The sequence below is a fragment of the Capricornis sumatraensis genome, chromosome 2, assembly GCF_032405125.1.
Source record: "Capricornis sumatraensis isolate serow.1 chromosome 2, serow.2, whole genome shotgun sequence".
NCBI lineage: Eukaryota > Metazoa > Chordata > Mammalia > Artiodactyla > Bovidae > Capricornis > Capricornis sumatraensis.
Window position 1 is genome coordinate 196,398,375 of NC_091070.1, and position 17,540 is coordinate 196,415,914.

At 38.0% G+C, this 17,540-nt stretch overlaps 1 protein-coding gene across 2 annotated transcripts in view; it reads left to right on the top strand.

Moving 5' to 3' along the window:
• The window catches only part of FAF1 (Fas associated factor 1), a 485,365-nt gene that overhangs the window by 413,817 nt on the left and 54,008 nt on the right, over positions 1 to 17,540 (top strand). For both annotated transcript variants that reach the window (XM_068964657.1, XM_068964658.1), the window contains 2 exons: positions 9,298 to 9,378; positions 10,921 to 10,998. In XM_068964657.1, the coding sequence (XP_068820758.1) occupies positions 9,298 to 9,378; positions 10,921 to 10,998 (159 nt within the window). The remainder of the gene's footprint in view (positions 1 to 9,297; positions 9,379 to 10,920; positions 10,999 to 17,540) is intronic.

Below are 17,540 nucleotides of genomic sequence, written 5' to 3' on the forward strand. Positions count from 1 at the left end.
AGGCTAATTACTTTATAATATTGTATTGATTTTGCCATACATCAACATGAATCCTCCACAGGTGTACACATGTTCCCAATCCTGGACCCCCCTCCCACCTCCCTCCCCATACCATCCCTCTGGGTCATTCCAGTGCACCAGTCCCAAGCATCCTATATCCTGCATCGAACTTAGGCTGGCGATTCATTTCTTATATGATATTATACATGTTTCAATGCCCTTCTCCCAAATCATCCCACCCTCTCCCTCTCATAAAGCTTCTTAAGCAGTGCTTTCTAAATTTAAATATGCATAGTAATTACCTGAATCATATGGTAGGTATACCCTTCATTTTTTAAGAAAGTGCCAAAGTGTTTTCCATTTTACTTTTCTACCTGCACTATGTAAGAGTGCCAGTGGCTACAGTTTGTATGTCAACACTTGGTATAACTAGTCTCTTTTAATTCTAGATATTCTAATACATTTTTGGTGGTTCCTCATTGTAGTTTTGATTTGCATTCTCCCAATGACTAATGAGGTCAAGCCCCTTTTCATGTGATTACTTGCTACCCATATCTTTTTTAATAAAAAAGTTTGCAAATCTTTTGCCTATTTTTAAAATTGTGTTCTTTATTTTATATTAAGTGAGTTTTTTATAAGCTCTAGATACAAGTCCTTTATTTCATATGTAATTTTCAAAGATTTTACTTCCAACTTGTGGCTTAATTTTCATTATCATTTTCAACTGTCTTTAGTACTACAGAAGATTTTAGTTTTGATGAAATTCAATTTAGTATTTTTACTTTTATTCTGTTTTTGCATCATATCTAAGAAATACTGACTAACCAAGGTCAGTGTTTCTCCTATGTTTCTTCTAAAAGCATTATACCTTTAGATAGTATGCTTAGGTCTGTGATCCATCTGAGTTAAATTTCATATTTAGTATAAAGTAGGGACTGAAGGGTTTTTTTTGTTTTTCTGGGAGGTAAAAGAATATATGGATATTCAGTACTTCTGGCACTATTTGCTAAATGACCTTTGCTTGTGCAGGTATATATCTAGACTCTATTCTGTTTTATTATTCTTTTGTCGTCTTATACTAATACCACATGCAATTACTTTAGCTTTATAATGAATCTTGAGATCAAGTAGTGTAAGTCCTCTAGTGTTCCTCTTTTCATTGTTGTTTTGGCTGTTCTAAGTCCTGTACATTTCCATATGAGTTTTATAATCAGTTTGTGAATTTCTTTGAAAAAAAATATTGCTGGTATTCTTATTAACGTTGCATTGAGTCTAATTTAGAGAAAATATATAAAACATTAACTCTTTTAATCCATAAAAAGGTTTTATGTCTCCATTTAGGTCATCTTTAATTTCTCTCAGAATGTTTTAGTTTTTCAGTGTACATCTTTTTTTCAAAGTTATTCCTAAGTATTTCATACAGTTGCGCTCATCTCACATGCTAGTAAAGCAATGCTCAAAATTCTCCAAGCGAGGCTTCAGCAATATGTGAACCGTGAAATCCCTGATGTTCAAGCTGGTTTTAGAAAAGACAGAGGAACCAGAGAGCAAATTGCCAACATCCACTGGATCATGGAAAAAGCAAGAGAGTTCCAGAAAAACATCTATTTCTGCTTTATTGACTATGCCAAAGCCTTTGACTGTGTGGATCACAATAAACTGTGGAAAATTCTGAAAGAGATGGGAATACCAGACCACCTGACCTGCCTCTTGAGAAACCTATGTGCAAATCAGGAAGCAACAGTTAGAACTGGACATGGAACAACAGACTGGTTCCAAATAGGAAAAGGAGTACGTCAAGGCTGTATATTGTCACCTGCTTATTTAACTTCTATGCAGAGTATATCATGAGAAATGCTGGGCTGGAAGAAGCACAAGCTGGAATCAAGATTGCCAGGAGAAATATCAATAACCTCAGATATGCAGATGACACCACCCTTATGGCAGAAAGTGAAGAGGAGCTAAAAAGCCTCTTGATGAAATTGAAAGAGGAGAGTGAAAAAGTTTGCTTAAAGCTCAACATTCAGAAAACTAAGATCATGGCATCTGGTCCCATCACTTCATGGGAAATAGATGGGGAAACAGTGGAAACGGTGTCAGGCTTTATTTTTGGTGGCTCCAGAATCACTGCAGATGGTGATTGCAGCCATGAAATTAAAAGATGCTTACTCCTTGGAAGGAAAGTTGTGACCAACCTAGATAGCATATTCAAAAGCTGAGACATTACTTTGCCAACAAAGGTCCATCTAGTCAAGGCTATGGTTTTTCCAGTGGTCATGTATGGATGTGAGAGTTGGACTGTAAAGAAGGCTGAGTGCCGAAGAATTGATGCTTTTGAACTGTGGTGTTGGAGAAGACTCTTGAGAGTCCCTTGGACTGCGAGGAGATCCAATCAGTCCATCCTGAAGGAGATCAGTCCTGGGTGTTCATTGGAAGGACTGATGCTGAAGCTGAAACTCCAGTCCTTTGGCCACCTCAGGCGAAGGGTTGACTCATTGGAAAAGATTCTGATGCTGGGAGGGATTGGAGGCAGGAGGAGAAGGGGATGACAGAGGATGAGATGGCTGGATGGCATCACTGACTCGATGGCCATGAGTTTGGGTCAACTCCAGGAGTTGGTGATGGACAGGGATCCCTGGCATGCTGCAATTCATGGGGTTGCAAAGAGTCGGATACAACCGAGCTACTGAACTGAACTGAACTGAACTGAACTGATGTATATATTTTTACTTTTAAGTGCCTGAGCTTTGTGTCATACTAAAGGAATCATTGTCTAATCCAAAGTAATTAAGATTTTTACCTTTATTTTCTAAGAGTTTTATAGTTTTGACTTCTTAATTTTAGATCTTTTATTCATTTTTAGTTGCTGTTTTTATATGTGGTGTAAAGTGATAATTCAATCTTTCTTTCCCATATGGAAATCCAGCTTCCCCGATCCATTTGTTGAAAAAACTCACCTGTCTCCATTGAATGGTCTTGGCATCCCTATATGAGAGTTTATTCCTGGACTCTCTGTTCTATTGCATTGGTTTAGACCAGAAGGTTTTGGTTACTTTAACTTTGTAGTAAGTTTTCAGAATGTGAGTTGTTAAAATTGTTCTCCTTTTTCTTTCTTTCTTTCTTTCTTTTTTTTTTTTTTTTTTTTACTATTTAGAGTCTCTGAGTTTCCATGTGAATTTAGAATGGATTTTTTATTTCTGTAACAAATGCTGTTGAGATACACTCAGTTGTTCCTTATAGAGATTTAAATAGTAAAGAGAAAACGTCTATTAAGTTATGCATGAAATGCCCATTTTCAGTTCTCCTCATTCCTTTGGGTAGGTCCAGATTTCTGACTGGACTCATTTTCCTTCTCCTTAAAGGACTTCCTTTAAGTTTTATTGTAGTACATAAGATAGTAGTTAATTCAGCTTCTGTATATATTTGAAAAAGTCTTCATTTCACCTTCAGTTTTTAAGATATTTTTACTGGGTATAGAATTCTAAGTTAACAAGTTTTTTTGTTGTTTTCTTTCAGTGCTTTAAAGATGTTTCTTGAGTGTCTTCTCATTTGCACTGTTTTAGATGAAAAGTCTGATCTCATCTTTATTTTTTCCCCTATATATTATGTCTTTTCTCTGATAGATTTTAAGAATTCTTGTTTTAATATTAATTTTATGCAATTTGGTTATGATGTGCCTTGGTGTAGCTTTCTTCATTTTTATTTTGTCTCATGTTCATTTATATTCTTGGATCTGTGGTTTTATTGTTATCAAATTCAAAAAAATTTTGGCCATTATTTCTTAAAATAATTTTTCTTTTCCTATTCCCTGCACCTGTTTTCACCCTTCAATTATACTTTTGTTAGATTACCAAAAGTTATCCCATAGATAACTTTTCCAACTTGCTATCTTGCTTGGGTGCAAAATAACATCTTCTGGTTCCAACTGGGCCTCTAGATTACCAAGATGGATAATCTACCTGTCAGGTTCCATATTACCTCGCTGTTCACAGTGCTGATATTTAATTTCCTCTTTGTTTCTGGTACTTAGGAATTCTCCTTTGTCCTTTCTTTCTCACATGCTAAGTAATACTTTTTAACATTTTTGCTATATTTTATCTACTATTTCTAAGTATTTATATTGAGAGAATTTCACTTTATCTTGGTCCATATCTCCTCAGGGACAGACCAGGATCATTTCCTTATTTTCAAAGGCCTACTTATTAAGGTACATTTTAACCTGGGCATTCAGAAGAACAGATAAATACCATATGTATATATGTATGTGTGTATTTGTGTATACAGTTGGTTATTATTTGAAACCAGCCTAATCACTATAGCTTCTTCAATTTGATAATGTGAAATTTTACGTTAGTTCTTGAGAATTAACTGATGATTACTAACTTTAAACAAGGAGGAGTAACAAGTTGCACTTAAATTCCACGTCTGGTTCATTTCCTCATTTAAGAACCATTTGATAGCTCATAAAATGTGTTCAGTGTTTTTGAAGTGAAGTGAAGTGAAGTCGCTCAGTCATGTCCAACTCTTTGCGACCCCATGGACTGTAGACCACCAGGCTCCTTGGTCTATGGGATTTTCCAGGTGTGAATACTGGAGTGGGTTGCCATTCGCTTCTCCAGGGGATCTTCCCGACCCAGAGATCAAACCCAGGTCTCCCACATTGTAAGCAGACACTTCACCGTCTAATGGACATTATTTTTGATGAGTTGTAGAGACACCTAATTCAGTGGTCACTGTTTCAGAGATATAAAACTCTACTGAGCAACCCAGAGAGCCACAGTGGAAAAAAGGCATAGGCTTTCAGAAGGAAAAGACTGAGTTTGAATTTGAATTCTAGCACTTCTTTGCAAGTAATTATACTACTCAGAAAAAATATGCTTATGTAAAAAAAATCACTAGTCTAAAGAATACTTAGAAGTTCAAGAACTTCAGATGTAAAACTGGTAAGCACTGATAATTCTACTCATTCATCTACCAATTATGTATCGAATGCTTGCTATGTATAAGACAGTAGCCTAGATGCTATAGGATATATAGAGTCTTTTCCTTTAGGGAGTTTACAGCTCAAGTAGGGAGTAGTGAGACAGATATACAGATGAGTGTGGCACAAAGCAGCATGAGAGCAGTGACAAGTATGCTACAGGTGAAAGGCTCCAGTAGAGGTTATTACTTAGTTCTGAGCAATGCAGCTTCTCATTTTCCTATAACAGGAAGTATTTTTATACTAAGTAGCCCAAGCCATAGATCAGGCAGCACCTGAAACCTGTTCCTAAACCAGATCATCCAGCTGTTCTACCTCCACCTAAGCAACAGTGTATTTCTAATCACTTTGTCTGACGCATCCCCTGAGATTTAGCAAGGGGAACCTCTGCAAGGACAGTATTTGTAGGACACAGAAGTTCCAAGAGGCACAGTTTATGTAAACAAATTTATACATGAACTGTTAACCAGAGTACCTGGAATTGTCCTAAAAGTTTGATCGTAATATGGGCTTCCCAGGTGGTTCAGTGGTAAAGAATCTCCTTGCCAGTGCAAAAGATGTGGGTTCAGTCTGTGATCCGGGAAGATTCCCTGGAGAAGGAAATGGCAACCCACTCCAGTATCCTTGCCTGAAAAAACCCCATGGAGAGAGGAGCCTAGCAGGCTATAGTCCATGGGATCGCAAAGAGTCGGACACAGCTTAGCAACTGAACAACAACAGCAACATAGGATAATGGGGGGAAAGGCTAAGCAACATTCTCTATATCCCCAAATTGGAAATGACTGTGAGTAGGACAGTTGGAGAGGCAAGTATAAAATCTACAAGACAGGGGAAAAAAATGGATGATAGTCGATCACAAGCAACTACCAAACATGCAAGAATCTATGACCATGATGGAATTTAGGAAAATTGACCCTGAGCCACATGCTTGAGCTGGTCCTTCTATCTCCCTGTCTGATACTCAGGGACATTGTGAGTAAGGAAAGGAACATTGAATTACCAGGGGAGAGGAGAGGAAAATATTGCTGATCTGGAATCAAATCTGAGTTCTACCACTAACTTAATGGCCATGTGTAAATTATTTACCCTTATGTGATTTCAGTTTCTTTATCTGTTTACTGGTCTCTTATATTTCTAAAAACATATGAAAAGCTGTTGGGATTTTGAGGGATAGAGCCAATGGAACAAGATGTTTTCCAGGTGGTAAGAGTGACATTATTTAAGAAACAAAAGGAAAATAATGCAAAACTTGAACACTGAACTTGTCACAGTAAATCAGTAGATGCCTAAAATAATGATGAAGGTGGTCCATGTATAATTATCTATGTCTTCCTCTATTAAACTGTGTCCTGCTTCTGTATTCTGTATTCCTGCTTCACACTGCTAGTGTGGTGCCTAAAGTAAAATTGATACTTAATAATATTTTCAAGAAAGAAAGAAGGGCAGAGAAATAGAAGGGAGAAGAGAGGAGAGGGAAGGAAGAAAGTTAGCTGGCTTAGGAAGTCTTATCACAACAGGTGCTGCATTTTATGCCACGGATCCCTGTATTTAATGACCTTTCATATCTGCAACAGTCTGTTTTAAAACAGAGCTATTCACCTAGAATACTTCTATTATAGACTGTATTTGTGCTCAGAGAGCTTTTAGAAGATCCCTTTGTGGTATGTACATAGTGTTGTAACAGGTCATTTCTGCCCAGCTAGTCAATTTCATTGACTCAGATGGAGCTGCTTTGTGAATGAGCTGTATCATTTTCCTCCCTAATTTTTACAGTAGACAATAAATGTTTTATACCTGGAAAGGCAGTTCATTTATTCAGCAGATGGTTGTTAAATGCCTCCCAAAAGTTGGGCATTGTGCAAAACACTTGTAATATAAAGGTATGTAATATGGACAAGGTCTCTGCCTTTATGGTGCTTACAGTTGTCATGGGGAACTCTCACATTACATAAACAATCATCTGACAATACAATTGTGATAAATGTTTTTAAAGGGAAAGTACAGGATGTTACAAGAGAAATCTAAACTAATTTGCAAATGAGATCAAAAAGTGTGTTACAGTTAAAATTTTAAGCATCTTAAATATTTCCCTATTTGAAATATTAAAAGAGAACCCCCATAGGTTGTTGATAATATTAGGGATATCTAAGTTTGGAAAGATGGACTTGTTTAGAAAGGCACAGAATCCTTAAAAATTCGATTCTTCAACTTAATAAATGACTGAAAAGGGAGACACTGTTTACCCAAGAATATACAGCTTGCTAATAGCATGGCTGGAACTTGCACACAGGTCTACTAATCTTCTCATTATCTCTCTCGGTGAAAAAATAAGATATTATACATCAAATATAGATCAGCCATGGCCAAAAGAGCTATTAAGTATCCGCTCTGTACAAGCTTGTATATTGGGGGAGGGAGGTGCTTACAGAGTAATGAATTAGGCAAATGTAAATATAAACAGAAATATATAAAATATGTCCTATCAGTCTGGTTGTACCTGGTCATAGTAAAACTGTAGTATGTAGACTAAAGTGGGAAATACCCGTTGGAATCAATGAAGATATCTTTAAAGGAATATGCTTCTATTTCTTTAAAATGAAAATACTAATAGCTAAGTACTAAGTCTCCAAGTAGAAGTTTTTACAACCTAGTTTTATTCATGTGTAATATTATATGGCTTGTAAATTATCCTGATTACTTTGCAATCTAAGCGATCTTTCAGGTTAAACATTGTTCGTGATATTTTATTGTAACATTGAATTTCCCTGGCATACTTATTTATCATAGATAGTATAGTAATTAACTTCAGGACGGCAACATCTAATTCTTTATAATTTTTTATTTGAAAGACTAGGAATCAATGAAATGTTGCTATTCATACCAGAGATTGTAGAATTAATGGGATCATTGAAACCAAAAGGAGTATGAGACTTCAGGGAGAAGGCCAACCTTGAGTAGATATCAGAGGGTGCACCTAAGACAATGCTGAGCATATACTCAGTCTGAGTAAACATATATTGAATCGAGGAGACAAAAAGAAAGAATTCAGTTAAACCGTATGAAATGTCCATTTTTATGGGTCAAAAGCCAGCAAATATTGATGATTTTATATGATTCAACCTATCCTGCAAAATAACCATAAAAGGAAACTGTACTCTAATGTCAACCAATGTGGGTATTTATTAAATTTAAGTACATGTATTGATAAATATGTCCCTGCTGGCTCAGTCGGTGAAGAATCTACCTGCAATGCGGGAGACCTGGGTTCAATACCTAGGTTGGGAATATCCCCTGGAGGAGGGCATGGCAACCCACTCCAGTATTCTTGCCTGGAGAATCCCCAAGGACAGGGAAGCCTGGTGGACTGCAGTCCATGAGGTCACAAAGAGTTGGACACAACTGAGCGAATAAGCACAGCACAGCACATTGATATACTGGCTATACTCCAGAATTTAACAAATAAATTCTGGTAGTTGAATTAATTTCATATAACATCACAGTTTAAGTGTAACCAGATGGCATAATCACTTCTGACATTAAAAATATTCCAAAAGATCTTCAACTCAAATAACTTCTACATTATGTACACTTCATGAGTGTGAATGTTATGGGGAAATACTTTCTCTGATGGCTCAGATGGTAAAGAATCCACCTGGAAGATCCCTGGAGGAGGGCATGGCAACCCACTCCAGTATTCTTGCCTGGAGAGTTCCATGGACAGAGGAGCCTGGTAGGCTGCAGTTCAGGGGATCACAAAGAGTTGTACACAACTGAGTGACTAAGCATAGCACAGCACAACCAAGCTTTAGCAGTGATATTTCAGCCTCTTTCTGTGCTGACCAGGGGATTACTTCCTAGTCTTTTTCTGTCTCCCATCCCTTAGGCCCAGTTCTGACAGTCTCCAAGTTTATCTTAGAAAAATCAGGAGAAAAAGAGAAAGGAACTAATCACTGAAGAACTAAATGCCAAGTACTTTTCTAAATATTAATAGTTTATATATATATATATTGAATTCTCACAACAACCCTATGAGACAAATGTTGTTTCTTTTTTATAGTTGAGGTAACTAAGACCTAGAGAACTTAAATAACTTACCCAAGGTCGCACAATTTGTAAGTGGTGGCACTCGGCTTCAGACTTTTTATTTTCACTGTATACTGTACTGTGCACCTTATTACTTGTTTGTGCTGTACACTTTATAAGTGCCTTGTTAATTATAATAAATTTATACAGGGATAAGACGAGGATTATCTTTTTTTTTCTTTAAAAAACAGTAATGTGGTAAAATGCACTGAATATTTTCCTTTCTTAATAAGGATGAACGAGAAGCCAGAGAAAATGTGAAGAGAGAACAAGATGAGGCCTATCGCCTTTCACTTGAGGCTGACAGAGCAAAGGTAGGTTTGGTCAAGGGACTTCTGGGATAAAGACATCAATCCTAAATAGTCTTTGATTATTTAAGTGCCAGTCCTTTAGTCATCTTGATCCATGAGAGGTGGTTTTGCCTTGGAGAAAGCTGGATTCAGTTAACAGAAAGAATATAATTCTGCCTCTGGTTCTTAAAGCATGGTTCATTTTGACAAGATAGAGCTTTTTCAAGAATCATGAGAAATGAAGATACAAATGGGCCTAGTATTTACTTCATTTGTTCTTTAATCAGCCTATGGTAAAATTTAGCAATGTTTTAAAAACTCTTCAGGTGATTTTAATGTGCAGTCAGTGTTGAGAACCACTGGCTTATTTAGTGCTTTTGAGCACACACTTCCACAAGGGGAAAATGAATAAGCCACAGTTTCTTGCCCTCAAAAGAAGGGTCATTGTGGTGGAAAGTAGATTAAGTCAAGAGCACAGATAGCTGGAACACTTGGGCAAGGATCGTAAATGTCATAAAGGAAGCCCTGAGTTCTGTAAGAGTTCAATGAACAGAATTTCTAGTGGAAAGCTTTTATGGACAGCCAAGAAGTGGAAATGAACTTGGAAGGGTTTCATAGAAGAGGCTGTTTATTCCAACCAGATAAAGAGAGATAAGAGAAGAAGTAATATATGCTAGCAGGAAGGGCAGAAAGCAGGGGTTCATGACAGAGGCTGGTTTGATATTTGGGTACAAGAGAGGTTGGTGACTGTAGCCATGAAATTAAAAGACACGTGCTCCTTGGAAGAAAAGCTGTGACAAACCTAGACAGCATATTAAAAAACAGAGACATTACTCTGCCAACAAAGGACCATCTAGTCAAAGCTATGGTTTTTCCAGTGGTCATGTCTGGATGTGACAGTTGGACTATAAAGAAAATTGAGCACAGAAGAACTGATGCTTTTGAACTGTGGTGTTGAAGACTCTTGAGAGTCCCTTGGATTGCAAGGAGATCCAACCGGTCTATTCAAAGGAGATCAGTCCTGGGTGTTCTTTGGAAGGACTGATGCTGAAGCTCCAATAATTTGGCCACCTGATGCAAAGAATTGACTCGTTAGAAAAGACTCTGATGCTGGGAAAGATTGAAGGGAGGAGGAGATGGGGATGGAAGAGGATGAGATGATTGGATGTCATCACCGATTTGATGGACATGAGTTTGAGCAAGGTCCAGGACTTGGTGATGGACAGGGAAGCCTGGCATGCTGCAGTCCATGGGGCAGCAAAGAGTTGGACATGACTGATTGAACTGAACTGAACTGAGGTAGCAGAAAGGACCAGAAAGGATGACCAGAGAAAGCTCTAAAGGATCTTGAATGCTGCACTACCCAGAGCACCTAAACAAGTTTAATAGGAACCTAAACATGATCAGAGACCTATGCTTTGTTGTTTTAATTTCCATCTTTGTTCCAGAGATAAACATTTTCATTACTACAGTGTACCTCTAGGCCATGCTGAGAATAGTTTTTTTTCTTTTTTTAAGTAGACCAGTGTTTATTGAGTGTTGAATTACATTCTCTTTTATCAACAGAGGGAAGCTCATGAGAGAGAGATGGCAGAACAATTTCGTTTGGAACAGATTCGAAAAGAACAAGAGGAAGAACGTGAGGTAGGGCATAATTTTTAGAAAAGTTATTAAAATGCTACGTCTGTTTCCATTGCATTTGCTACTAAGGATGTTAATATTTCTTATAACTTAATTCTTTCCACTTTTCCCAGACTCATTTTAGTATGGAAAACTAACCTTTTTTTAAGAAGAATCATTCCTGATCTGTTATGTTGTTGAACTCTTAGAAAACTTGACCTTGTACTAGATTCATGGTTTTCTATTCTTCTCAATTCCTCTCCCCTTTCCTGCCTGACAGATACTCCCATCCTTCCTAAATATTGTCTCATCCCACAAAGAGTGTATTTTCTCCCCTTTTCCCAGGCTTCACTGTACCCACCCAGAGAAACAGAGTAACTCCTGCAACATCTTGCACTGGGCCCCTAATTATGAGAAATCCATTTAGCTTGGCTGGTTTTTTTTTTTTTTTCCCACCTTGAGTCCATGTCATGTCTGTGATAACACAGAGAATTTTTCATTCACTCATTTTGCAAATATTTTTGACTACTTAGTATGTGTCTGAAATCTTTAGGAACAGGGAAATGGGTCCTCCCCTCCAGGAATTCATAGTCTTATAAAAATAAAACTACATAATATTTGTGAAAGGTATTCTAGTGATTTACCTGAAGTGCAATGGGAAAAAAAAGGAAGTGGTATCAAATGACTTCCTTGGATGGCTCGCAGAAAAGGACTTTTAGAACTTTATGCTAGACATGAAATTAATGGCCAAATTGGTTTATAAAAAGAGAAAGCAAGTGATGGAAAAGCCTGGAGGGCCCTAACTTGGGCTGAGGAAAACTCCATTAGTCTTCATTTTTTGTCAGAGGATGCTGCCTCATAACTTATTCAGCAGATTTTTAAAAATTGATATATAGTTGACTTTACAACATAGTGTTAATTTCAGCTGCACAGAGAAATGATTCAGATATATATATATATACACACACACATATTTCTTTTTCAAATTCTGTTCCATTATAGATAATTACAAGGTTTTGAATATAGTTCCCTATGATATACAATAAATTATTTTTGTTTATTTTTTATATAGTAGTGTGTTAATCAGAGAAGGCAGTGGCAATCCACTCCAGTACTCTTGCCTGGAAAATCCCATGGACGGAGGAGCCTGGTAGGCTGCAGTCCATGGGGTCGCCAAGAGTCAGACACGACTGAGCGACTTCACTTTCACTTTTCACATTCATGCATTGGAGAAGGAAATGGCTACACACTCCAGTGTTCTTGCCTGGGGAATCCCAGGGACGGGGGAGCCTGATGGGCTGCCGTCTACAGGGTCGCACAGAGTCGGACACGACTGAAGTGACTTAGCAGCAGCAGTGTGTTAATCCCATACTCCTATTTTATCCCTTTTCCCCTTCTTTCCTTTCTGGTAACCATAATATTGGTCTTTCGTAGTCTGACTTACTTCACTTAGTATGATAATCTCTTGGTCCATCCATGTTGCCACATATGGCAATATTTCGTTCTTTTTTATGGGTGAGTAATATTCCATTGTGTATAGGTAGCACATCTTCTTTACCCATTCATCTGTTGATGGACATTTAGGTTGCTTCCATGTCTTGGCTATTGTAAACAGTGCTGCTGTTTACACCTCAGTGTAAACACACTGAGGACTATGTATCTTTTCAAACTAAAGTTTTTAATCTTTTCTGGATATATGCCCAGGGGCAGGATTGCTGGATCATATGGTAGCTCTACTTTTAGTTTTTAAAGAAACCTCCATAGTGTTCTCCATAGTGAATACACCAATTTCCACCAACAGTGTAGGAGGGTTCCCTTTTCTCTACACCCTCTCCAGCATCAACAAATGATTTTTGAATAAGAATTATGCTTAGCACTGAAAGAGAAACAAAGGCTAGAAAGACATTTTCTGCCTGCAAGAAGAGACTACATGTTGTAGGGAAGATGCAACATGTCTACAATTAACAGCAGATCAAGGAAAAGGGTGCTAAATAACATGAGAGAAAAACAAAATACTTATGAGTTTAGGGTCAAAGTAAAAATCTTTCACAGCTTTTGAAATCAGACAACACTATAGAAGAGGTGATATTTGAGGTAGGTCTTGAGAAATGTGTAAGATTTCACTGTTTGGAAATCAGAGTTTATTCATGTTCAAACACTTATTGAGTGCCTATCACATATGTGCAAGATACTATACCTGACGAACTCTAGTCTTTGTGCATGCTGAAGACTCTCAATAATGGAAGATAGAAATAACTTTGTTAAACATCTTCTGTGTGTCAAGTACTCTGCCAGCTGCTTTACCTATGTTTACTTATTGACCATTAAAACAAGCTACAAGCTTAGAGATTTCTCTTCACATGTGAGAAAACTGAAGCTCATTGAGAAGTCACACATAGAAATGGGAACAGCTGAGATTCTCACTTAGGTCTTTATGACTGTGTACCAAGCTCATGCTCTTTTGCTTACTCCATTCCAGTACAAGGCCATTTTTCATTGTGTATGACCGTAGGAATCATGTGTGTAGAGTTTCATAAAAGTTTGGATAAGAGATTTTTCACTATACTTTTAGACTATTTCAAGAAATACAGTGTTTTTAAAAAGTATTTATTTATTTGGCTGCAAAGGGTCTTAATTCCAGCATCTTTAGTTGTAGCATGCAGGATCTAGTTTCCTTACCAGGGATTGAACCCAGGTCCCCTGCATTGAGGGCTTCACAGGTGGCACACAGTAAAGAATCTGCCTGCCAGGTGGGAGACCTGGGTTCAAACCCTGGGTCCAGAAAATGCCTTGGAGTAGGAAATGGCAGCCCACTCCAGTATTCTTGCCTGGAAAATTCCATGGACAGAGGAGCCTGGCAACAGTCCATGGGGTCATAAGTGTCAGACACAACTGAGTGACTAAGGACACCCCTGCATTGAAAATGTGGAGTCTTAGCCACTGGACTATGAGGGAAGTCCCAAGAAATATAGTTTTAAAATACTAGAACTTTCACTTTTATGCTCTTTCACAAATGTGCTTGCTCTCTCTCTAATAGTATATTTTCAACATATATTTGCTAGATGCCAAGTGTGCACAATTAACTGCCTGTTTTAGACCTAGAAAGTGAAAGTGAGAGTCACTCAGTCATGTCTGACTCTTTGTGACCCCATGGACTATGGAATTCTCTAGGCCACAATACTAGAGTGGGTAGCTCTTCCCATCTCCAGGGAATCTTGAGCTTGGTAGCATATGTACTTTCTTCTGATGATTTACCTTATTTACCCTTGGCTAAAATTTTCTCTCTTTCCAAATGTTGGTAAAGCTTGTTCTCTCATAGAAAACCCCATAAATATCCTTTAGCATACTTCAGTGCCGGTGTGTTCCAGCTGTAAACATGTGTAAGGACAGGACGCAGAGGGAGAAAGGATAAGTCATACTTTGCAGCTAGTCATTACTTGAACTTGGCCTTTGGTGTACTCCCAAAAACAACTTCAGGTAATGCTGAACTATCCTTTCCCTCAGAGAGCTGCATTAATGACTTTTATAAATCCCACCACTGAGAAACTGTTTATCTTCTGCTTATCTTAGTTTGGGCTTTCCTGGTGGCTCAGGGATAAAGAATCTGCCTCCAGCGCAGGAGACTCAGGAAACATGGATTTGATCCCTGGATCAGGAACATAACCCCTGGAGGAGGAAATAGCAACCCACTCCCCCTGGTGGCTAAGACGGTAAAGCGTCTGCCTGTAGGGCAGGAGACCCGGGTTTGATCGCTGGATTGGGAAGATCCCCTGGAGAAGGAAATGGCGACCCACTCCAGTACTCTTGCTTGGAAAATTCCATGGACAGAGGAGCCTGGTAGGCTACAGTCCATGGGGTCGCAAAGAGTCAGACAAGACTGAGTGACTTCACTTCACTTCACTTCCAGTATTCTTGCTAGAAAAATCCTGTGGACAGAGGAGCCTGGTGGGCTACAGTCCATGGAGTTGCAAAGAGTCAGACACGACTGAGCAATTTAATTCATTGCTATCCAGACTCAGTTCCTATTTTTTCGTGGAGCACCAGTTAACATATTTCAGCACACTAGTGTATAACAAATATCTCTTTGGGAAAAGCTGGTATTTTGAAACCTCTGAAAAACTTGAGACCCAGGGAGATTATACAGTTTGCTTATGGTCACCAAACTGGTTGGACACATAATCTGGACTAGAAACCAAGTCACCTGACTTTTCACAGTAACACTGCATCCCTTTCTAACCAGAAAACCTAACCTATGTAATTGCATTGAGAAACAAGAATGGTTTTATTATTTTCATTATCTCTAAGTATTACAAAATTCTTTAGAAAAATTAAGTACTGAATAGTTAGATCACCTTAGTTACAGGAAAATTCCTTCAGGATTGGCTTTATTTTGCTGTGGTAAACCCTGAAGTAAAATCAGTAAAATCTAGGAATGTATTTTGATCTGGTCCTTGGCCATGATAAGGTGAAAGTCTGTAAGACTATTCTGAAGGGGAAAAAATAGAAATGACAACAAAAATTTGTGCTGTCTTGCAAATTTATATATCTTCTTCTTTCCAAAATGAGTTTCAACTAACTGACATAAATACATGCAATTCAATTCAAATGGATTAAAAGCAAAAGAAAAGATATAGAAATCAAGACAAGGTAAATTAAGAAAGATAAAGCCAAAGATAAGATTAATATGTTGACAACAGATAATCCAGCAGAGACACCAAATGCATATGACTGAGTTCTGTACATTTGCCACAGAATTTGTTATTTGCTTCTCTTGAGCTAACGGAAAATATGATTGTTTACAGGTGTTACTCTGTCGATAATATCAGATAAAAGCTGATGTTACAGTCCCTCAAAAAGTGCCTAGATTTTTCAAGCACAAAGACCATAGAGCGATGTTCCATGTGGTTCCTGTTCAAGAGGAAACTGTGCAGTATGGCGAATACTGTACTCAGCTGTGTCCAGTAGCTGTAATAGCAATAGCAAGTCATGTATGACAGCTTACAACTTTCAACTTTAAAGTCATAAGACCAGAGCACAATTTAATGAAAACATCTCTGCAAAGGCTCAAACAATACATTTTTCTCATAGTTCAGTTTAAAGAACAGATTTTATCATAATTAAAGAAATGTATGGGGCTTCCCTGGTGGCTCAGTGGTAAAGAAACTGCCTGCCTGTGCAAGAAACATGGGTTCAATCCCTGATCTGGGAAGATCCCATGTGCCCCAACTGTTGAGGCTATGCTCTTGAGCCCAGGAGCCACAACTACTGAAGCCTGCGTGCCTTAGAGCCCATGCTCTGCAACAAGAGAAGCCACTACAATAAGAAGCCTGTGCACTGCAACTAGAAACTAGCCTCTACACGCCACAGGTAGAGAAAGCCTGTGTAGCAACAAAGGCCTAGCACAGCCAAAAAATAAATTAAAAAAAAATTATTTTTAAAGAAATATATGAACTACATATCCTTTAAGAAATCTTTCCTGAATATTGTTTTTTGCCACTTAGTTTGGAGTAAGTAGAGAAGGTTTCAACTAAGATTGTTGACTCCCAAGTCTTTTAATCAGTCAGTATTCAGCAAATATTTGTTAATATTTTTGTGTGTACAGATCAATGAATCTGGTACTGTGGGTACTATATAGCAAGTGTGAGACAGCCTGTACCCTCAAGGAACTCACTGTTTAGTACAGGGGGTAGATGAATACCAAATAACTACAGGAAAATATAATATACATTGTAAAAACCAGTAGAATAGCAAGTTGGGAGGAAGATGACCTCTGACTAGGAAGGCAACGAGGAAGACTTAACAGAGGAAGGAAGCTTTGGAGGACTGATAATACACCGGTGGTTAAAGATGAAGTAGAAGAGTATTTTGGATGGATTGAATAGATAGGTGGTTGGACAAATGGCAAAAGGTATGGGCTGGATAATCATGAAAAAAGGGAGAAAGGCATAGGACTTCCTCAGAACTGTAAATGGGCAAATTTGGAACACAGTCTTAATCACTAGAGCTAAGTGCTAGAAGGCCAAGTTTTGGGGAATCATGGGTAGGAAAGAATGGACCCAAAGCTATTCCCTTTTGCTGCTGGTTTCCTCAAACAGAAAATTTTAATGTTGTGTTTTTGCCTATCTACCCAGAGTTGGTTCCTTTCAATCTTTATGCCTCCTCAAGTAGAAAATCCTAAGCAGTATTAAAGACCACTAAATGAGAGAACAGAAGAAGATGGAATTAGAAACATTGGCACTTCTCTTCAATTCTCTGATTTAATCTTCACAGCCATCCTACAAAATGGATTATGGGAGATACAATCATTACCATCTTACAGATGAAGAAAATAAGATCATAGCAGGACTAAAAAGCCTATTTTACTCCAAAATCACTGCAGATGGTGATTGCAGTCATGAAATTAAAAGACGCTTACTCCTTGAAAGGAAAGTTATGACCAACCTAGATAGCATATTGAAAAGCAGAGATATTACTTTGCCAACGAGTCAAGGCTATGGTTTTTCCAGTGGTCATGTATGGATGTGAGAGTTGGACTGTGAAAAAAGCTGAGTGCCGAAAAATTGATG